General features: G+C 42.5%; 2 protein-coding genes across 2 annotated transcripts; both read right to left on the bottom strand.

Annotated features, from left to right (window-relative positions):
- Positions 1–3206: 3206 nt before the first annotated feature.
- Positions 3207–22093, bottom strand: LOC115130732 (COP9 signalosome complex subunit 8). The gene is made up of 7 exons (XM_029662186.2): positions 21958–22093; positions 19985–20055; positions 19831–19879; positions 18015–18147; positions 5865–5972; positions 5572–5634; positions 3207–3945 (listed from the first exon to the last, which is right to left on the bottom strand). Exons 1-7 carry the CDS (start codon positions 22051–22053, stop codon positions 3866–3868), a joined length of 600 nt encoding a protein of 199 aa, XP_029518046.1. The 5' UTR covers positions 22054–22093; the 3' UTR covers positions 3207–3865.
- LOC115130667 (E3 ubiquitin-protein ligase TRIM63-like) lies at positions 10237–12897 on the bottom strand. The gene has a single exon (XM_065024075.1). The coding sequence runs from the start codon at positions 11825–11827 to the stop codon at positions 10772–10774; it is 1056 nt and encodes a 351-aa protein (XP_064880147.1). The 5' UTR covers positions 11828–12897; the 3' UTR covers positions 10237–10771.
- Positions 22094–23784: the final 1691 nt, after the last annotated feature.

The following is a 23784-nucleotide window of genomic DNA, read 5'->3' as shown; positions in this document are numbered from 1 at the left end:
ATCGACAGAAACATGGCAAACGTTGTTTAGAATCAGTCCTCAAGGTGTTTTTCACATATCTATTCGATGATAAGTCATTCGTGGCAGTTTGGTTTCTCCTCTGAAGCAAATGGTAAAATGCACGCAGCTGGAGATTGCGCAATAATTGCAACGGAGGACACCAAGCGGGGCACCTGGTAAATGTAGTCTCTTATGGTCAATCTTCCAATGATATGCCTACAAATACGTCACAATGCTGCAGACACCTTGGGGAAACAACAGAAAGTGTAGGCTCATTCCTTGCACATTCACAGCCATATAAGGAGACATTGGAACGAAGCACATTCAAAATCTAGGGCATTTCCTGTTTGAAACTTCATCTTGGTTTCGCCTGTAGCATCAGTTCTGTGGCACTCACATATAATATCTTTGCAGATTTGGAAACGTCAGAGTGTTTTCTTTCCAAAGCTGTCAATTATATGCATAGTCAAGCATCTTTTCGTGACAAAATATCTTGCTTAAAACGGGAACGTTTTTTTTATCCAAAAATTAAAAGAGCGCCCCCTATATCGAAGAAGTTAAATATCATTGTGACCAACCTGCCCTCTAAAAAACCTCAGCTGTCTTCAACCAGGATCTCAGTGATCACTGCCTCATTGCCTGCGTGCGTAATGGGTCCGCGGTCAAACGACCACCTCTCATCACTGTCAAACTCTCACTAAAACACTTCAGCGAGCAGGCCTTTCTAATCGACCTGTCCGGGTATCCTGGAAGGATATTGACCTCATCCCGTCAGTAGAGGATGCCTGGTTATTCTTTAAAAGTGCTTTCCTCACCATTTTAAATAAGCATGCCCCATTCAAAAAATGTAGAACCAGGAACAGATAAAGCCCTTGGTTCACTCCAGACCGGAGTGCCCTTGACCAGCACAAAAACATCCTGTGGCATTCTGCATTAGCATCGAAAAGCCCCCGCGATATGCAACTTTTCAGGGAAGTTAGGAACCAATATACTCAGTCAGCTAAGGCTAGCTTTTTCAAACAGAAATTTGCATCCTATAGCACAATTCCAAAAAGTTTTGGGACACTAAAGTCCATGGAGAATAAGAGCACCTCCTCCCAGCTGCCCACTGCACTGAAGATAGGAAACACTGTCACCTCTGATAAATCTACGATAATCGTTAATTTCAATAAGCATTTTTCTATGGCTGGCCATGATTTCCACCTGGCTATCCCTACCCCGGCCAACATCTTAGCACCCCCCCCCCCCCCCCCCGCTTCTCCTTCACCCAAATCCAGAAGACAGCTGATGTTCTGAAAGAGCTGCAAAATCTGGATCCCTACAAATCAGCTGGGCTACGCAATCTGGACCCTCTCTTTCCAAAAAGTATCAGCCGAAATTATTGCAACCCCTATTACTAGCCTGTTCAATAACACATACTGGAAACCTGAAAAGAATGCAGATGTTGTGAGGCTGCTGAGGGAGAGGCTTTGAAGTGAGGACATGGAGGTTAAGAAATCACAGACCTGCAGACCATGTGATTTATCAGGGGGTGCTGCAGCATTCTCAGCACCCCTACTTCCCACGGCTATTGTGCAGACTCAGGAGTCTGATTTATTTTTCTGTACACAAATGTAGCAGTGACCAGGTACTCACCTCTGTAAACACGCTGGACATCTCTCTCATGTCATAATGAGGTTGACATGAGATGTCAGAAAAAGATGACAATGAGATATGACAAATTCATTACTGTTTATTTACAGTGTTGCAAACAACAGCTGTGCCCATTGTAAGCAGCCCAAAAAACAAGTTGGACCTTCAATCAAAAAGAGAGACTCGGCTTGATATTGTCCCCACGCAGCTGTTAGTCTAACATTGACTCTAAAGTTATAAAAAAGGTCCAGGTTGCACCTGTTGATATTGAGTTTCATAAATAATTAATCTTATAAACCCCACACTATTTTAACTGTTGTGAGTCAAGGTGATAATGCAGCTCTATTGCAAATACTTTTCAGTGAGTGTAATGACCATAAGTATAACATTGTCATGGGACTGGGCTTCCCCATGACCACAACTGCTAAACCTCTATATTAGCCTACTAACAAACTAAACAAAAAGGAAGAACATGGATAACAGCAACGCAGGAAATAAGGATCTTTGAATTCAAAGCCAAAAAATGCATGTTCACAAAGGGGAATTATTTGCATTAATTCCATGTGTGAAGAATTAGTAGTTTACCGTTGTTGATTATTTTCATTTGATGGTGTCCAAAGGCTTTATGTGGAAAGAGTAACAGTAATTACTTTGCCCATCTCCCCTTTTTATCAGTAAAAGCATATAAGGCAAGTAATTACTTGCCATTAGCAAAATGTTAAATAGTTCACACATTCATGGTAGTCAACTTTATCTCGAACCGCTCAGAAACGACCCTCACTTTGTCTACCTTCTCAATGTCATCAAGTTCAAATACAGTGATGCTTCCTTGCTCAATATAACTTTATGGCTGGCCCCCATGTGGATGACGAGCGCTGTTGATATGCATATCAGACAGGGAGTAACGGATTCACTGAATAGTGAGTGATCGGGTCCAGTTACCACCAGCCTGACTGACACACCATAAACAGGACCATAGGGGTACTACAACACAGGCTCAATGATTCTTAATTCCAAGTTGTAAGGCAACAAAATAAAATGCCAAAGGGGGTGAATACTTTCGCAAGCCACTGTATTATGCCCCTAGCCTCTGGAATAGGCTGCCAGAGAATCTGAGGGGGTGAAACTGTGTACATACTGTATTTAAAAGAGATCTTAAAACACAGCTTTTTAGCTTGGCTTTTCCTTAGGATTATGTTTTGTCGTTCAGTTGTTATTCTTTTGTTTTTATCCTCGTTTGTTGTGTAGTAAATATTGGGGTGGCAGGGTAGCCTAGTGGTTAGAGTCTTGGACTAGTAACCGAAAGGTACCAAGTTCAAATCCCCGAGCTGACAAGGTACAAATCTGTCGTTCTGCCCCTGAACAGGCAGTTAACCCCAACTGACTTACCTAGTTAAATACATGTATTTTAATTGTTTTTATTTTCTTTTGTGAAGCACATTGCGTTGCAATGTGGGGAGGGAGGAACGTCTTGGCCACCCTTCTTGTGGCATGTTGCACTCACAGACAACTGACACTAGAGTCAACTTTTCTGGTTTGCAGGGACTGCCCCCCAAAAACCACCAAGTTCAGAATTAGAAACAAACCATAGCATTTATTCACGACTCAAAACACAAACAGTAATTCAAAGGCAAAGTCTATAGATGGAAGGGTGTTGTTGGAGAGAAGGGTCTACATTTTCTAAATAACCTGGAGTCATCTCTTACCTGAAGAATTTCTATTGAGGGATAACTTATAAGTGCTCAGGGAGTCTACATAAATAGGTCTATTTATATATTTGGTATTGGGTAAAATGCAGTTCCGTGTCTTACTATGATCAGGTTCACTCCACTCTTTTGAGAAACCTTATAAATGCATGTAGCGATAAGGTGAATACTCAAATAGTATACTGAGCAAAAATATCAAATGCAACATGGAACAATTTCAAAGATTATACTGAGGTTCATATAAATTCATTAGGTCCTAATCTATGGATTTCACGACTGAGCAGGGGCGCAACCATGTGTGGGCCTCGGAGGGAATATAGGCCCACCCACTGGGGAGTCAGGCCCACCCACTGGGGAGCCAGGCCCAGCCATTCAAAATGAGTTTTACCCCACAAAAGACATGACCACAATCATGAACAAGGGGGGTCAGTTTGAGGTCCTGCGTGTGTGTGTGTCCATCTAAGCTTGGGAAAAGGGGCGTTCTGGTGTTCTCCTCATGGCAGACAAACAGAGCTGAAGGAAATGTATCAGTTCTCAAGAAAAGCCACGTAGTCAGTGAGCCTGGCCAGCTGCTGCTCATTTGGAACCAGCGATACAGGGGGAGGATCTGTTGAAAGAGAGAGAGAGTGAGTAAGAGGGATTCCTCATAGAGCCAAGTCTTCTACCATGGAGCATCCTCCATACGTGTGTGTGTCAGAGTTTCCGTTATGAAAATGTGGTGCAGGACATTTGACCAGCAGCATTTCCATTTACCAGACATTTTAGAAATTTACGGGAACCATAGGCCTATGCATTGGGTGCGTAACCTGATTAAGGCATCCACCAACGGTGATCGGAATGACAAAAATCACATAATCACAGATTATAGTGAATTAATCTTAACAGAACGTGCAAATCGAGGATGCAATGACGTGTCTCTTACTTACTGCGCACTTTGTAGATAGAATAACTGTTGACATCTACTTTTCTTCAGCCAACAAGATGAGTAACGAAAAGTACAATCACTAGCCTAGGCGGTGCATGAGTTTGAAGTTTGGGGAAGCTAATTTTTACCATAAAAATGCAACTGTATTTGCAGACTTATGTAAAATACCCTACAATTCGGAATCTGACGAGTAGTGTATAGTCATCATTTAGGCTAATAATATAACTCAAATCACTGATCGCAAAAAGGATTGTCCAATGCATGACTGAGCGCATATAGCAGAGAGGCCTAGGCTATATCAGATGTGTTTTTTCTTTCTTTGCGTAGGAAGAATTAAGCTTTTTATTTAGACGTATCATTCAATTCTACTACACTTTACAGTACTGCAGACTTTAGCAGAATCTTTTTTTAATTACAGGGTAGCCCACTCTGCTGACACTGACAAACAGATCAATAAAAACGACGTTGTCCATATAACAGTTGAGACAAATAGAATATGATATTCATCTAAGCTGGAGGAGGAAATTATTGCCCAAAAACAAACTTAAGTGGCACTGACCCGACCATGATAGATTGAATATGTGCAGTGAGCACTCACCAAGGATATGGTCAATGCTCTCCGCTGGTGCCAAACAACATGAACATGACAGAAATGGGCAACAGGTTTCAATGGCATATGGAAGTCTTTATAAAAATAGGCTAATTGCCTCCACTGACATGGTCAGATTTTGCCTAAGCTACTTTGAAGCAAGGTAAAACATGCCTCATAACATGTAGTGAAACTTTCAGGTTTCAAACAATTAAGAAGCTATACATTTTCAAAATGCATACTGCCTCTAGCTCATTGCAAAGTGGTGTGTGACGCACTGATGAAAGCCTGTCTTCATTTGCCTATGCATTTAAAAAGCAAATGGGAAGCGTGCTTCAATTTCCAGTTGAGAAATAAAAACAATAGCTGTATGTATGACGTGGGACAAAAATATATTTTTAACACAAGATTGCATTTAGCATTGTTGCGCAATGATTGGGCTTATGAAAGCGCTGTCTGACAGATTTTCTGCTCAAAGGCTCTGTATGCTGATTCAATGTAAGAAAAATTGAGGTGCGAGAGGATTAATTGAGGGGCTGACGGATCAAGTCAGATGAACATATGTGCCACAGATTCTCAGCATGATGGTCTGCTGATTACAGAAAGGGGCTGTTACAAGGTCCCGCAAAATGTTTCCATACAAAGTCGGAGGAAAAAGGCTCAGGCATGACAAATAGCCTACTGACGGGAGAAAAGAGAAGGGCAACAGCTCCACCTACCTGGTTTCTGGGGCATTACCATCCTGGTGGCAGGGTCTGCCTGCCAACCCTGGCTCACCACCCCTGTGGGAGCGAGAAAGTGATAAGAGAGAGGAGGGTTGGGTGGAGAAAAGGAGTGCAAAATAAGCGAAGAGATGAAAGGGGAAAAGTTAGACACACTATTTTTAGGTCTAAACTTGAAAAGTCACATGAAGAGATTAAGGATATACAAAACTATGGTATACGACTGTATTATTGATCCAGTAGCCAAATGGTAGTGAGTATAGATTAGGTTCTGCACTGCTTCTGCTTACCCTTCACGGCGTCCTCCACGGAGTAGCCCACAAAGGCGGCAAAGTCTTCTGCCATGATGGAGGTGTACGCCTGGGCCACCAGGCCATACGCCCTCCGACGAGTGGTCTCTGTGGAAATAAAGATGGGTACACACGTGAGATGTCTGCATTTAAGAGAGGGCCATTTTGTCTTTCAAACATACGAAAAAAATCAAATAACACCTCATGTAAACTGCACAACATGGAGCCCAGCCCCTTGGGCAAAAAGTTATATTATTGTACTACTTATGTAGCAGTGCTAATAACAATGTCTATACTTACATTTAAGTAATTTAGCAGACGCTCTTATCCAGAGCGACTTACAAATGACTTGGACTGAGCAATAGCAAGTCAAATAGGCTTACAGTGTAAGGCAGAGCACAAAGCACAGGAAAAGGAGAGCACAAAACAAGGTCAGTGTATGATTTGGTCCCGAGTCAAGAGTGGGTCAACTGCTCCTTATGACGACATTGCAAAACAATTTAGCCTCACAGCTGACGACAAACCAGACTTTGGCTTACACCTTTGATGGATTTGTATGTTTATTGATGCCCCGACAGCTTCAATGAACAAGCCCTAAGTTATCGCCTTCGCACTTTATAGCCTAGCAACAGTCTGTGTGTACTAACAACCCCCCATTTGCTACAACAGTGTTACCGGTGGTAACATAACAACTGGGACGAGTGGAGACAGCTGCGAGGATAGACGCAGTGACTGTCCGGGGTTTTCCCCCCTTTCTTCTCCCCAAAGAGCCCCCTGTTATCAATGTTACTTAATTTTCAGGCATTTGCCCGGAAAATCAACCAATATCCTTCCAACCACATTATGTAGCCTACTGTATATGGCACAATTAAGAGCCAGAGCATTATCAACTGGTGTGCCCAAGTAATATAAATTAAAACTTCTGGTCCTGCCTTAAGTAGACCTACAAAATGCCCAACCCACTTGAGGATGTCTTTCTCAGCCATCTACAGTGCATTCGGAAAGTATTCAGACCCCTTAACTTTTCCCACATTTTGTTACGTTACAGAATTGCCCCTCATCAATCCACACACACACACAAATACCCCATAATGACAAAGCAAAAACAAGTTTAGACATGTTTGGAAATGTAGAAAAAAATTCTAAACTGAAATATCACATAAGTATTCAGACCCTTTACTCAGTACTTTGTTGAAGCACCTTTGGCAGCGATTACAGTATCAAGTATTCTTAGGTATGGTTCTACAAGCTTGGCACACCTGTATTTGTGGAGTTTCTCCCATTCTTCTTTGCATATTCTCTCAAGTTCTGTCAGGTTGGATGGGGAGCGTAGCTGCACCGCTATCGGGTTCAAGTCCAGGCTCTGGCTGGGACACTCAAGGACATTGAGACTTGTCCTGAAGCCACTACTGCGTTATCTTGGCTGTGTGCTTAGGGTCATTGTCCTATTGGAAGGTGAACCTTCGCCCCAGTCTGAGGTTCTGAGTGCTCTGGAGCAGGTTTTCTTCAAGGATCTCTCTGTACTGTGCTCTGTTCATCTTTCCGTCAATCCTGACTAGTCTCCCAGTCCCTGCCTCTGAAAAACATCCCCACCACATGATGCTGCCACCACCATGCTTCACCGTAGTGAAGGTGCCAGGTTCCCTCCAGACGTGACGCTTGGCATTCAAGCCAAAGAGTTCAATTTTGGTTTCATCAGACCAAAGAATCTTGTTACTTTAGGTACCATTTGATACTTTCCGAATGCACTGTATTTCCTGTGCTTGAGGAGTATAAAATCAATCTCGCTGGATTGATTGCGTTCATTTTATTCTTGCTTGTGCCGGTCGTTTCTTCCCATTAATGTTACGACCACGGAAACGTTTGTAATGTTAAACACACCCTGGTAATAGCTGAAATGGACTCAAAGGAATAGATTGTCTTTCTGTTGAATCTATAAGAACGCTAAAGCTTTGTCAGGGAGCTTTGTCAACGCATAGTCTTGACACATACCACAAGAAATATAACTTTTTATGGGTGTTAATTGTTTTAATAGAGTTGAAATGTTAAATTAGATTTTGTATAGATAGGTGTAGCCTCTGCAGAGTCCCCAACAACCAGATTTTTTTCAGTTTTTAGGAGAAATTAAAAGAGCCTGTGACAAAGACTTCCGCTTTTGGACGTATACGAGGCAAAACTCCATCTTAAATCCTCCACATTTACTGAATTGGTTGAACAGTGCAGAAGAGAACCTTTGCCGACCGTTTTTTCCCCCATTCTCGTCAAGACCAGTATATAGGGGATCTAGTTACAGGCATTTCTATTAAGCCTGCTACCTTACGTTAAGATACAGTGCCTTCAGAAAATATTCACACCCATAGACCCATTGTCCACATTTTGTTGTGTTAGAGCCTGATTTTAAAATGGATTAAATGTAGATTTGTGGGCATCGGCCGACACACAATACCCCATAATGTCAAAGTGGAATTAAGTTTAGAAATTTGTACTAATTAATTAAACATTTAAAGTTGAATTATCTTGAGTCAATAAGTATTCAACGTTCAGAAGTACAAATGTGCTTACATAATAAGTCACATAATAAGTTGCATGAACTAATAATAGTGTTTAACATTTTCTTATGACTACCTCATCGCTGTACCTCACACATACAGATAATTGTATGGTCCCCTCAGTCAAACACAGATTCAACCACAAAGACCAGGGAGGTTTTCCAATGCCTTGAAAAGGGCACCCATTGACATGAATATCCCTTTGAGTATGGTGAAGTTATTTGACTTTGGATGGTGTATCAATATACCCAGTCCCTACAAAGTTACAGGCGTCCTTCCTAAATTAGTGGCCGGAGTAGAAGGAAACCGCTCAGAGATTTCACAATGAGGCCAATGGTGACTTTAAAACAGTTTAATGGCTGAGATAGGAGAAAATTGAGGATGGATCAACCTTGTAGTTTACTCCACAATACTAACCTAATTGACAGTGAAAATAAGTTAGCCTGTACAGAATAAAAATATTCCAAAACATGCATCCTGTCTGCAACAAGGCACTAAAAGTAATACTGCAAAAAATGTGGCAAAGCAATTAACTTTTTGTCTTGAATACAAAAAGTAGAATGTTTTGGGGTAAATTCAATACAACACATTACCGAGTACCACTCTCCATATTTTCAAGCACAGTGGTGGCTGCATCATGTCATGGGTATGCTTGTAATCATTAAGGACTGGAGTTTTTCAAGATAAAAAAATATAAACCAAATGGAGCTAAGTACAGGCAAAATCCTAGCTGAGTTAGTTGACTTAAATCTATTTAAAAATATATGACAAGACCTGAAAATGATTGTCTAGCAATGATAAAACAATTTGACAGAGCTTGAAAAATTTGAAAATAATAAAACATACCCTGAAAGACAGACAGCTGTAATCGCTGCTGAAGTGGTGTGACTCAGGGGTGTGAATACTTTTGTAAATGAGATTGTGTATTTCTGCATTAAAAAAATCTAAATGAGAAAAAAATATATGTTGCTAATGTTTTGACTTATGGGTATTGCGTGTAGATGGGTGAAAAAAAATATATAAATTCAAATTAGGCACATAATTTTCTGTATTTTAATAAAAATAAAATAAAAAAGATTTTCTGATACCATTAGAAAAATGAATACAAATGCATTCTAAGAAAAAAGTTAATTTTGACAATAAATGTAACAATGGAATTCCCACCAAAATCCCTGAACTAAATATTTGTTCAGTGTCTTCATCCATTGTCTGTTGCATTTACTAGAATTGTTCTTAAAACCTTTTATACAATTTTGATGACCGTCGCTCGCACCACTGATAAAATATTACAACTAATTCTAAAGGAATTTGGAGACGACAAGAACAGATGGCAGGAGCCATTGAACCAGCTGAGTGGCAGGGTACTATCCAAAGATGACTAGTCATGTGGGCCGGCCCCTCCAAATGCCTCCGCTACAGCTCTTCAGAAAGGAGTTGGTCGTTGCTGAGCAAGCCGGTCTATGACATGAGGGGGATGGTACTTAATGGAGGAGAAACAGGACCCCCACCTGACCTTCACTGACACTCTATTCCAGGGCCTCTGTCATTTCTCAACATCTTAACTTTTAAAAATAGCCCCCCACTCCCCCCCAATCTTCACCAGCAAAGGCTTGCCACTGAGGACTTCGCAAGGGCTTTTATTTTTAAATGCTGGCACATGCCAAGTGAGAGCAACAACATATTAGGACAACACCCAAATTATAGTTATCTTTCAAAACCATTTTGTTTTGAACTTCAAACTGATTTGCTGGGTATGCATGTGTGTGTTTCTCTGTACCTTGAATAATCGGAATCTGATAAAAGCAAAGAAATATCTGCTTGAGTCATTTGAAGCATTGTTTATTTCAGGTTGCGACGAAAACAGATCTGTCTAAATATTCTGTTGCCAGTTGAGGGCACGCAATCAATTCAAGCATTTATCCGTTTGATACAACCACAGGCATTCTAGATGCAGATGAGAAATCACAAATCAAAACTTTATTCCCATCTCAATCTCTACACCTGATAAAGTCTTCAAGTGTATTCAACCTAAAGTACATAACAAATAGATCTGAATAAATCTGATATGGAAATACAAAAGTATAAAAAATCTATATAGTTTACCAAGTGGCAAAGTTTAAGAGTATAAAAACCTAAATATTGCACTCAAAACTGGGGTAAGCCATTGTGTATTAAAGTCAATCCACTCTTACGAAAACATTCTGACACAACCAACTTCTTCCATCCTTCCTTACTCCTAAATTATCTTAATATCTCTGAAACATTGAAACTAGAGTCCCTGCAATGGACATTCAGGTTGAAGAGCCTTCAAAAGTAGTAAATTGTTCATTTGTTCTGTTCGTATATTTTCAAGTTTCATCACTCCTCCTCCTCTTCGTCCCCTTCCGCATCCTCAAACTCGTCATCGTCGACCATTCCAAAGTCCATCTTGGCCAGGACGACCTCCACATGCTCTGTGGACAGTGTGAAGTGGTCCATCTTCTCGAAGCCTGGCTCGGGCCTCTCCTCGCCCAGGGAGCTCTTGGCGGTGTCCTTGGTCTGTGTAATCAGGCCCTTGGAGGCCAGCAGGAACTCGGCAGCACCGCTCTGCTCCAGGGCCTGAACCGCCGTGTCAGTCAGCTCTGAGCCTGCCTGCAGTCGTTCGCCATAGCGCTGGGCCAGCGCCCGCAATGCTGTCACCTTCTCGTCCTGCTCCTTGCCGATCTGTTCCAGCAGCAAGCCCTTACGCTCCTCCAGCACAGCGTAGAGCAGGTCGAAGCGCTCACCCAAGCTTTGCTTGGCGCGCTGTGCATTGTCCTGCACCGCCTGGCAGGCGTCCTCCATCTGGTTGAGTAGGGCCTGAAGGCGCCCATTGCCCGCCACCAGGGCGTCGATGGCGTTGCTAAGCTCGCCCTTCTGCACCTGGTAAACACTGGCAAGCGGCGACACCTCACAGTCCTTGTGCTGGCCAAACACTTTGCACATGGAGCAGGTGGGCATCTGGCAGGTAACGCAGTAGATGTTGATCTTCTCCTCCTCGTGCTCCTGGCACATGGGTTCCTTAGAGTCCTTGGGCTTCAGTGGAGTCTCTGTGCTGTCTCCGCTGCCACTACCCCCGCCACCCTCCTGCTGTTGCTTGTAGATGTCGATGATGTTCTCCACCAGCAGGTTGCGTTGAAGGCCGTGCACGCCGTGGCGGTCCAGGACCACCTCGAAGCGGCAGGTGGGGCAGCGGAAGACGCCGCCCGAGAAGCGGTAGGGATTGCGTGAGTCGTAGAGGTCGCTGGCACAGCCACGGCACAAGTTGTGCTGGCAGGGCAGGATGACCACGGGCTTAGTGAACATCTCCAGGCAGATGGGGCAGCTCAGCTGCTTCTCCAGGCTCTCCATGGGGCTTGGTGGACGCACCACCGAGCCAGTCCTCTGGACATCCATGCTGAAATAGGCTTCTCCTTAATGTTGGGCTAGAAAAGCTGAGTCTCTTTTTCGACACAGCCTTCTTAAACTTGACAGTGTCTTGGACGACTGCTTCTTCTCCTATATGCTTTAACAAGCCAGTAACTATGGAGGCTGGGGGCTGAACCTTTCTCTTTGGTAGCTGCTTCAGAGTCCGCTGAAGTGCTGACATCTGTTCTGACTGGGGAATAGCAGCCCTGTCCTTTATACCAGCCTGCGACACCCGATATCTCCCACCATCCAGGGTACACATTCCTCCCTGCTTGTTTGCCAGACTCTTTTCTGAGAAAATACCCCCCACCCACTGGCTGCTGCATGTGTCATATGTTACACAAGGAGCGAGATCACCTCCCACAGTGACAGAAATCTGACAGGGCCAGGAGAACATTCAGCAGAGATAAAGCCCCCCATGTGACTGTCCCAGAGCAGTCGCACCTGAGGGAGGTTTCCTTAAGGGTAAACAACATGCCTTGTCACGTCAACACACCCCTGACTTTGTTTATGACAAGCTGGTTTTCCAGGAGTATTACGACAAAGCCAACATAGGCTTCATAAATCTGACCACCTTTCTCGCTGGCGTAGCCTACTTATAGACTCTGGTCATATCAGAGCACTTCAGTAGATTAAATATTTCTCACTACATACTTTTTTTCCCCTTCTACATATGCCCAATGAATGGTGTTTTGAATCCAACATCTTACTCGATAAACTGCCCCAACAAAACAAGCAGAATAAAATACCTCCCAGTGACATTTCTTTGGATTGATTGCCGTTATATTATACAAGCGGTCAGCTATAGGTTAAACCCCACATCGTGGAAATTGTCTTGAGTAACTCTCCTGTGAATGTGTAGCACATTCCGTGACGTTGAAAAATTATCAAAAATAAAGAACAGTGAGCACCAGGGATGAGCTATTCTTAACCTTGCCGCATGAGTGACTTCATGTATGGGTCTACCAGGGTCCAAAAGTTAGAGGTGGTTACACGTGGGGAGTGTGAGCAGTGAAGGTCATACGTGTTTCCATATGACACTCTTATCTGCAGAGGCAGGAGCTTACTGATGGATATTTTAGTGTAATTTAAGACACCATCTTATCTGTCCATTTCATAACCTTGTGACAATACCTTTGTATAATACTCATCTATATTGACTACTGTCATTTTGAGAATCAAGAAAACAGATCTGTTTTGAACAATTGTGGTAGGCTAAATGGTGTGATGCTGCTTATGGTTTATGGTTTAAGTAAACTTAGATAGAAAGATTTGGATAGAAAACACTAGTTTCCAAAACTGTTAAAATAATTTCTTTGAGTATAACAAAACTCATATGGCAGGCGAAAACCTAGGAAGTGGGATTTCTTTATGTTTGTAGTTTTCTATTGAATGCCATTACAGTATCCATTGACTTAGGACTCAAATTGCACGTCCTATGGCTTCCACGAAATTGTTTCAGGCTTGTATTCTGAAAATGAGAGAGCGCATTTCTTGTTTTTCTTTTATATTGACGACACCATTGTCCGGTTGAAATATTATCGATTATTTAGGCTAAAAACAACTTGAAGATTGACATGTTTCCACGAACTTTACGGGTACAATTTGGATTTTTCGTCTGCCTGTTGTGACTGCCTTTGAGCCATTGGATTACTGAACAAAACGCGCCAACAAAACGGAGGGTTTTGGATATAAAAAGGGACTTTATCGAACAAAACAAACATTTATTTTGTAACTGGGTCTTATGAGTGCAACCATACGAAGATCAAAGGTAACGCATTTTTTATATCGCTAATTTCGGACTATTTTTTGTCGTACCTGCCTGGTTGAAATCTGATTTTCATGCTTTTGTATGCGGGGCGCTGTCCGCAGATAATCACATGGTTTGCTTTTGCCATAAAGCCTTCTTGAAATCTGACACGGCGGCTGGATTAACAAGAAGTTAAGCTTTATTTTGATGTATAACATATATTTTCAAGAATGTAAAATATTTTAATTGAGTATTTTTGGATTACGCGCTTTGCAATTTCACTGGATGTTGGCCAAGTGGGAAGCTACTGTCCCAGGTACCCATAAGAAGTTAAAGGACTAGATTAAACAAGGTGAACTGTATCATATCATGCTGTGCATCAATGGGACAATTTGTTTGTGTTCTTATAGAGCCTAATAAATTTCAATGAGGTATTACAAAACCTTTTAAAGATGGAATCCGCAGTACTGGAAAACAGCTCCACTGTCCGCATGACAAAGAGGAGCATCACATATGGTAAATATACATATGCTGCTGTTCTATCGTGTGTGCAATAATGGGAGAAAAAAACTTGTTTGCAGTAACTTTTTGTTCTTATAGAGCAAATGGACATGGCAGTTGCACAATTCAGGATTCCAACTTTAAGCTCCCTTATGTTTGCCCCGTATTACCACTTCACAGCTGGGAAACAATGTAGGCCTATGTAGGATGTAAGTGGCACCCTCTTTTATTTATTTGACTAGGCAAGTGAGTTAAGAACAAATTCTTATTTACAATAACGGCCTTCAATCCAGTAACATTTCGTTTACTGGCCCAACGCTCTAACCACTAGGCTACCTGCCACCCCTTTTGATTATCAAGAACCTTCAATAGGCAGCAGACTACAATGTCCAGTTGAAGTCGGAAGTTGACATACTCTTAGGTTGGAGTCATTAAAACTTGTTTTTCAACCACTCCACTAATTTCTTGTTAACTATAGTTTTGGCAAGTCGGTTAGGACATCTACTTTGTGCACGACACAAGTAATTTTACTTGTGAAGTCGGAAGCTTACATACACTAAGTTGACTGTGCCTTTAAACAGCTTGGAAAATTCCAGAAAATGATGTCATGGCTTTAGAAGCTTCTGATAGGCTAATTTACATAATTTGAGTCAATTGGAGGTGTACCTGTGGATGTATTTCAAGGCCTACCTTCAAACTCAGTGCCTCCCTGCTTGACATCATGGGAAAATCAAAAGAAATCAGCCAAGACCTCAGGAAAAAAAATAGAGACCTCCACAAGTCTGGTTCATCCTTGGGAGCAATTTCCAAACACCTGAAGGTACCACGTTCATCTGTACAAACAATAGTACGCAAGTATAAACACCATGGGACCACGCAGCCGTCATACCGCTCAGGAAGGAGATGTGTTCTGTCTCCTAGAGATGAAGGTACTTTGGTACGAAAAGTGCAAATCAATCCCAGAACAGCAGCAAAGGACCTTGTGAAGATGCTGGAGGAAACGGGTACAAAAGTATCTATATCCCCAGTAAAATAAGTCCTATATCGACATAACCTGAAAGGTCGCACAGCAAGGAAGAAGCCACTGCTCAGAAAACGCCATCAAAAAGCCAGACTATGGTTTGCAACTGCACATGGGGACAGAGATTGTACATTTTGGAGAAATGTCCTCTGGTCTGAGTACAAAATAGAACAGTTTGGCAATAATGACCATCGTTATGTTTGGAGGAAAAAGGGGGAGGCTTGCAAGCCAAAGAACATCATCCCAACCGTGAAGCACGGGGATGGCAGCATCATGTTGTGGGGATGCTTTGCTGCAGGAGGGACTGGTACACTTCACAAAATAGATGACATCATGAGGGACGAATATTATGTGGATATATTGAAGCAACATCAAAACATCAGTCAGTGTTAAAGCTTGGTCGCAAATGGGTCTTACAAATGGACAATGACCCCAAGCATACTTGCAAAATGGCTTAAGGACAACAAAGTCAAGGTATTGGAGTGGCCATCACACCAGCTCTGTCAGGAGGAATGGGCCAAAATTCACCCAACTTATTGTGGGTAGCTTGTGGACGGCTACCCAAAACGTTTGACCCAAGTTAAACAATTTAAAGGCAATGCTACCAAATACTAATTGAGTGTATGTAAACTTCTGACCCACTGGGAATGTGATGAAAGAAATAAAACATTCTACTATTATTCTGACATTTCACATTCTTAAAATAAGGTGGTTATCCTAACTGACCTAAAACAGGGAATTTTTACTAGGATTAAATGTCCGGAATTGTGAAAAACTTCCTACTTCAACTGTAAACATGGCAAAATGTGCCATGTGGGGCCACTAGTTTCATAATTTAAGTAAGAAAGCAAATTCTTACATCAACTACCCAACATATTTAATCCTGCTACAAATTGTCCAAAGCTAATTCTAACATACACTGAATATACACTGCTCAAAAAAATAAAGCGAACACTAAAATAACACTTCCTAGATCTGAATGAATGAAATATTCTTATTAAATACTTTTTTCTTTACATAGTTGAATGTGCTGACAACAAAATCACACAAAAATGATCAATGGAAATCAATTGTATCAACCCATGAGGTCTGAATTTTGGAGTCACACTCAAAATTAAAGTGGAAAACCACACTACAGGCTGATCCAACTTTAAGGATGTAATGTCCTTAAAACAAGTCAAAATGAGGCTCAGTATTGTGTGTGGCCTCCACGTGCCTGTATGACCTCCCTACAATGGCCCTGATGGGCATGCTCCTGATGAGGTGGCGGATGGTCTCCTGAGGGATCTCCTCCCAGACCTGGACTAAAGCATCCGCCAACTCCTGGACAGTCTGTGGTGCAACGTGGCGTTGGTGGATGGAGCGAGACATGATGTCCCAGATGTGCTCAATTGGATTCAGGTCTGGGGAACGGGCGGGCCAGTCCATAGCATCAATGCCTTCCTCTTGCAGGAACTGCTGACACACTCCAGCCATATGAGGTCTAGCATTGTCTTGCATTAGGAAGAACCCAGGGCCAATCGCACCAGCATATGGTCTCACAAGGGGTCTGAGGATCTCATCTCGGTAACTAATGGCAGTCAGGCTACATCTGGCGAGCACATGGAGGTGTGCGGCCCCCCAAAGAAATGCCACCCCACACCATGACTGACCCACCGCCAAACCGGTCATGCTGGAGGATGTTGCAGGAAGCAGAACGTTCTACATGGCGTCTCCAGACTCTGTCACGTCTGTCACATGTGCGCAGTGTGAACCTGCTTTCATCTGTGAAGAACACAGGGCGCCAGTGGCGAATTTGCCAATCTTGGTGTTCTCTGGCAAATGCCAAACGTCCTGCACGGTGTTGGGCTGTAAGCACAACCTCCACCTGTGGACGTCGGGCCTCATACCACCCTCATGGAGTCTGTTTATGACCGTTTGAGCAGACACATGCACATTTGTGGCCTGCTGGAGGTAATTTTGCAGGGCTCTGGCAGTGCTCCTCCTGCTCCTCCTTGCAAAAAGCCGGAGGTAGCGGTCCTGCTGCTGGGTTGTTGCCCTCCTACGGCCTCCTCCACATCTCCTTATGTACTGGCCTGTCTCCTGGTAGCGCCTCCATGCTCTGGACACTACGCTGACAGACACAGCAAACCTTCTTGCCACAGCACGCATTGATGTTTCATCCTGGATGAGCTGCACTACCTGAGCCACTTGTGTGGGTTGTAGTCTCCGTCTCATGCTACCACTAGAGTGAAAGCACCGCCAGCATTCAAAAGTGACCAAAACATCAGCCAGGAAGCATAGGAACTGAGAAGTAGTCTGTGGTTATCACCTGCAGAACCACTCCTTTGTTGGGGGTGTCTTGCTAATTGCCTATAATTTCCACCTGTTGTCTATTCCATTTGCACAACAGCATGTGAAATTTATTGTCAATCAGTGTTGCTTCCTAAGTGGACAGTTTGATTTCACAGAAGTGTGATTGACTTGGAGTTACATTGTGTTGTTTTAAGTGTTCCCTTTATTTTTTTGAGCAGTGTAGTAAATTGGTGAGAGTCAAAGCCTAAGCAAGAGTTCAGTCTGTCTCAACAGGTCAATACAGTGAGCCTCAAACAAATCTACAGTCAATCAATCACTCACTCAATGTGAAGCATTACTCTCTGGAGTGTATTCAATAACACCCAGTAACAGTCTCCAGAATATGTTTTTCTCATCAGAAGACATACAAAAACAAAACAGCATGCATATTCTAAGAGCCGTTGCAGGACTAATGTTATATTTGAAAACCTGGAAACTCAGTCACAAAACCATGTGATCAGTCACATTGTGTTAGCAATGCATTTTGAGCCACAGATGTATATAGGATGTTTTCATTCAGGTCAGGTGTGTGCAATTGGTAACAGAAAAGTGCACGGCCATGACAGTACCTCTCAGGGCCTCCATGACTGGCAGGATGTTCTCAGACCACTGGTGAGCTGCGATGGCCGAGTAGATCCCTGGGAAGTCTCGCTGCCATATACGCTGACCCACGGCCCATACGGCCGTCAGTTCTAGGTTTGCCTGCACACAGCACATGTTTCAACCCACTTCACTGACATTACCATACATTGGGGCCTAGACTATAATGAATGACATGCAGGCTAGGAGGCCTGTTGATAGTGAACACATTGGATACACTCATTCTCATGTGTTGAATTAATTTAGCGTGCAGGGCAGGTCCCACTGGTCTACCATCATTTTCAACGTGGGAAATGATATGATGAGTACCTATTCAATAGTTACGGAGTTCCCAGTGTAGCTTTAACATTTTTGTCTAACAACTATGGATGTTAACGGATAATCGTTTAAATCGGTTAGCCGCTGAAAATACATTTGATTGGTCATGCTCATCAGTCTATAAGTTAAATTGCATAATTTAGGAGTTAAATTGGCACTTGTGTATATTCATTAGTTGTCATGTAGATTATTACATTTACATTTAAGTCATTTAGCAGACGCTCTTATCCAGAGCCCACCTGCACAGCATAGAGCCTAGTTTTAGGAGTGGAATGGCCTATCACGGGTAGGCAACCCTGTTCCTGGAGTGCAGCAGGATTTTTAGTTCCAACACTAGGCACCACACCTGACCAACTGAATTAATTGATCAGTTCAGTGATTGCCTAAATTCAACACACCTGGTCTTCCTGCAGCACTCTAGGACCAGGGCTGCCTGGCCTATCATCTGTCAGACAGTGCAGCTCTTTAAAAATATGGAGGGAAGAAGCATGTGCTTTTATAAGCCCAGTCATTGCACAACAAATAACAATTCTAAATGCAATTGCATGTTAACTGTTTTGATGGCCACTATTAAGAGCTACTATTTTAAATTCTCAAATTCAACTCGTAATTAAAGAGTCCCTCCCATTCGAGTGCATAGGCTAGTCAACAATAGGCAGGCTATCATCACGTCACCCACCACTTTTCAATGTGAGCTTGAGGCAGTATAATTGTTTGAAATCTGAAAGTTTTACTTTGATTAAAATAATGAGGCATGTCTTACCTTGCTTCAAAACTTGGGAGGTAATTATTTCATACAGACTTAATGTCACTACCACCATTCTCCTGTTCTATTGGGTTTCATATCAACTTTCCTTCATTGTCCAGAAGCCAAAGGCACAATCCTAGTCATATTAGCAACCCATCCTAGTTGTTGCCATTAGATTACCCTCTTTCTATCTTTGAGAATCACCTGTCACATATGGAACCACTCGCATTTGGTGCACTGTTTAGAACAGTGTTTTCACGTTAATTGCATTACATTTACATTTACATTTAAGTCATTTAGCAGACGCTCTTATCCAGAGCGACTTACAAATTGGTGCTTTCACCTTATGACATCCAGTGGAACAGCCACTTTACAATAGCATTTTGGAAAATGTTTGAAAATGAGGTTTTATTAACTGTTTCATTACAGAAGTTGCATGTTCAATAATAGGCTTTAGCCTTTTAACTAAGACAATAGGAAGGCTTGCTATTGTTCCATGTTTCCATTAAGCTCTTAAAATGTCATGTGCATGCATTATATTTGGTTGGTCAGTCATTTGACTGTTTGGAGAGAGAAAATCTATTTGTTGACCGGTTAATGAGGGTCAGTCAGTCTGCAGCAAAATTGACCCGAAATGTGCGTACCTACTAACAAAAAGACGCTTATGACACCAAGACATTTACAGCTATCTAAGTATGAGAAATTCAAACCCTTCTCACCGATTTAATGGCTTGAGGAATTCGCTTCCACAAGTACCTTGCGTTATTCCTGTAAAAAGAGAAAAAGTCATCTGACAATTAATTCCAATCATGTCTCAGTGGGCAGAAAATCTTAACTTTAGAAGGGCTTTTGGAAAGGCATAGCCTGACTTGCATGTCATTGTGCAGTAGATAGAGCACCAACAGCTGGGCATACACTTGAGGGGTAGCAATGCCACATGGAGCCTGGCAATAAAAAGAGCATGAATTAGTTAATGCCTATTTGGTAGCACCCTCATGACTTAGGATAGCCCAATAATGGAGTAAAGGAGCCTACGTTACTCCTTACAGTCCAAGGACCTTACGTGTTCTGTTTAAAGGCGAATTGGCTCGAAGTCAAAACAGCTAAATACTCCATCTAATCCTGAATCGATTCTCAATTGTGGTACAGTTCTAGAATCAAATCCCTCTACTTTTCATATCAAATGTCACAAATGCAAAATACACACTTACTGTACATTGTTAAAACAGTTGCAGCCGACAATATATTTCAGTGACAACATGTTTGGGGCATCAGTCTTCCATTTACACACAGGTGTTAGGAGACGCAGATAGCTAATTAGCACAAGTAGTCAACTGTCTTCAGTCTGTTTTCAGTAAACACGCACTGTAACATGGAGATATGGCCAAGTTGGAAACATGGAGATACGGCATTACCATGCAGTGGTAAAAAAAATCATAAAAGTTCACATGGAAGGAACCATACGGAGGCCAAATTATCACTATTGTGTAGTTAGAGACGAGAAGACTCCCGCTGAACGACTGGAAATGTGTCTCAGGTAAGAATGACACTGGGACAATTCATCATTACTACATTTGGGTATTGCGCCCTAACAGAATGGCTTGCAAAATGAATATGCACAGAACTGTTCTGTGCATCATTTTGCATGCCATCATGCAGGACCAGCTACTGATTTGAAATCAGTAATCTATATGGGAACAACCAGTTAAATGTATTGATGTTGCTAAAGATAGGAGACAGAAGAATAGGAACAAACTAGATTAATTGTTATAATGCGCCATTGTGTGAGTCAGGCTGTTGGTAGGTCTGCCCACCTATGAAACCAGTAGGTCGATAGGAAAATAACTTTTCTGTTCTGGTGAAGCTGTTTTCTGTTCTGTATAAGCTTTGGTCAAACAGGGAGAAAATGATCTTCTCCATGCAAACTCCCAAGTGACGCCCCCGAGTTGTGAAGCGGTCTAAGGCAGTGCTTGGGGCGTCACTAGAGACCCTGGTTCGATCACGGGCTGTATCACAACCGGCCGTGATCGGGAGTACCATATTGCGGCGCACAATTGGCCCAGCGTCATCCGGGTTAGGCCGCCATTGTAAAATAAGAATTTGTTCTAAACTGACTTGCCTAGTTAAAGTTATATATTGCAGGCTTGCAGATGTATCAAATAAGGAAAATGAGGGCTAGACATATGGCAAAACATGTGTATCTGGTGGACATCTGGCATTAATGTTCCAGTGTCAAGCTAAGAATGTAGCCTTTAAAGCCACTAGTCTGCATTGTATATACCAAAGAGTAGCATAGAAGCTTAGTTTTAAAACCTTGTCTGTGCATACCATCAGAGTAGGCCGCCAACACAAAACGTACGGTTAAACAGACAAAATGTAAGCACTAGTCAACTGACGTACGGGTAACAAGATACTTTACGCACAACTCATTCAATGAATTGCGTTAGTCAATTTCATGTTATGAACTAGCTAGTTAGATGTGTTGTTTGCCAACTAACGCTAGTGTGTCTGTGTGTGGATGGAAAGCTAACTAACAACTGAACTTAGCAGCCAGCTCCACCAAACGTAAACAACGGAGCAGATGCAAAAACACTAACGTTAGCAACATCATAACTAGCTAAGTTAGCGAACTACGGTCGTGCAGCTAGCTACTTTCACTCACATCGTTAGTTTTGTTCAACTTAACCGTAATGTTATGATCTAGCTAGCTAGACATGTTGTGTTCGCTGACGTTACCTAGTTAGCGTATGTGGATGAGTAACTTAGCTAGCTACAACACAACCCAAAGCGACTATCTTCGAACAGCGACATTTAAATTATACAAATTTGAAGAAATACATAACTACCTCAAGCTCCTGTGTTTCGCACTGTTCTAAAAGCTTATCATAATTTTCACCCATTATCACTGCGGCAGGCATTTTGTTGCTGCCCAGATCAGTCATTCGGCCAGATACTGGGTTTCCAATTGCACTAGTAGTTACCACAGCCACAAAGTCCAATTGGATTTGGTCTTTAAAACATTTATAGAAACACACATTTTCTTCTTGGTATTCATTTAAGGTTAAGGCCACGGATTGCAGTGTGATTATGGTTAAAATCACATTTTAAGATGAAAAAAAATGTAGACATAGGCGGGGTTTATGACAGTGTGGCTGTGGTAACTAGTGAAGACCGAGGTAGTGGGTCATTTCTTCTTTAAATATGTATTGATATATCGCAACCAAGTGAAAGCTGCATACACCGCAACCTACTGTATTGGAGTGCTAGGCGCCTATTAATCTATTTCTCTTATCGAGCCGTGTTTACTGTTCTAGGAAATTTAAAAATATAAAAATTGCCCTACCACCTAACCCAACACAAATTTAAACATCACCACTATTCTAGTACTGATGCTACACCAGGCCTGCAGCCTGGGAGGATTCAACATTCTCCCAAATCCATTCAGCTGATGTTCTGAAAGAGCTGAAAAATCTGGACCCCTACAAATCAGCCGGGCTAGACAATCTGGACCCTTTCATTCTAAAATTATCTGCCAAAATTGTTGCCACCCCTATTACTAGCCTGTTCAACCTCTCTTTCGTGTCGTCTGAGATTCCCAAAGATTGGAAAGCAGCTGCGGTCATCCCCCTCTTCAAAGGGGGGGACACTCTCGACCCAAACTGCTACAGACCTATATCTATCCTACCATGCCTTTCTAAGGTCTTTCGAAAGCCAAGTCAACAAACAGATTACCGACCATTTCGAATCTCACCATACCTTCTCTGCTATGCAATCTGGTTTCAGAGCTGGTCATGGGTGCACCTCAGCCACGCTCAAGGTCCTAAACGATATCTTAACCGCCATCGATAAGAAACATTACTGTGCAGCCGTATTCATTGATCTGGCCAAGGCTTTCGACTCTGTCAATCACCACATCCTCATCGGCAGACTCGACAGCCTTGGTTTCTCAAATGATTGCCTCGCCTGGTTCACCAACTACTTCTCTGATAGAATTCAGTGTGTCAAATCGGAGGGTCTGCTGTCCGGACCTCTGGCAGTCTCTATGGGGGTGCCACAGGGTTCAATTCTTGGACCGACTCTCTTCTCTGTATACATCAATGAGGTCGCTCTTGCTGCTGGTGAGTCTCTGATCCACCTCTACGCAGACGACACCATTCTGTATACTTCCGGCCCTTCTTTGGACACTGTGTTAACAACCCTCCAGGCAAGCTTCAACGCCATACAACTCTCCTTCCGTGGCCTCTAATTGCTCTTAAATACAAGTAAAACTAAATGCATGCTCTTCAACCGATCGCTACCTGCACCTACCCGCCTGTCCAACATCACTACTCTGGACGGCTCTGACTTAGAATACGTGGACAACTACAAATACTTAGGTGTCTGGTTAGACTGTAAACTCTCCTTCCAGACCCATATCAAACATCTCCAATCCAAAGTTAAATCTAGAATTGGCTTCCTATTTCGCAACAAAGCATCCTTCACTCATGCTGCCAAACATTCCCTGTCAGCCCTCGACATTCCCAAACCATCGACATTCCCTCGACATTCCCAAACCATCCTACCAATCCTCGACTTTGGCGATGTCATTTACAAAATAGCCTCCAATACCCTACTCAACAAATTGGATGCAGTCTATCACAGTGCAATCCGTTTTGTCACCAAAGCCCCATATA

Source organism: Oncorhynchus nerka, linkage group LG1 (genome assembly GCF_034236695.1).
Source record: "Oncorhynchus nerka isolate Pitt River linkage group LG1, Oner_Uvic_2.0, whole genome shotgun sequence".
In the NCBI taxonomy this organism is placed as follows: Eukaryota; Metazoa; Chordata; class Actinopteri; order Salmoniformes; family Salmonidae; genus Oncorhynchus; species Oncorhynchus nerka.
This window is presented reverse-complemented; position numbering and strand designations above follow the sequence as displayed.

Bases quoted from the DNA above. Each gene is read 5' to 3' on its own strand.
- LOC115130667 (XM_065024075.1), bottom strand. From the start codon at position 11,827: ATGGATGTCCAGAGGACTGGCTCGGTGGTGCGTCCACCAAGCCCCATG.
- LOC115130732 (XM_029662186.2), bottom strand. From the start codon at position 22,053: ATGACTGATCTGGGCAGCAACAAAATGCCTGCCGCAGTGATAATGGGT. The intron at 20,056-21,957 runs GTAGTTATGTAT...TTTTATTGCCAG, and splicing joins GCGAAACACAGGAGCTTGAG to GCTCCATGTGGCATTGCTAC. The intron at 19,880-19,984 runs GCAAGTCAGGCT...CTCTTTTTACAG, and splicing joins TATCTACTGCACAATGACAT to GAATAACGCAAGGTACTTGT.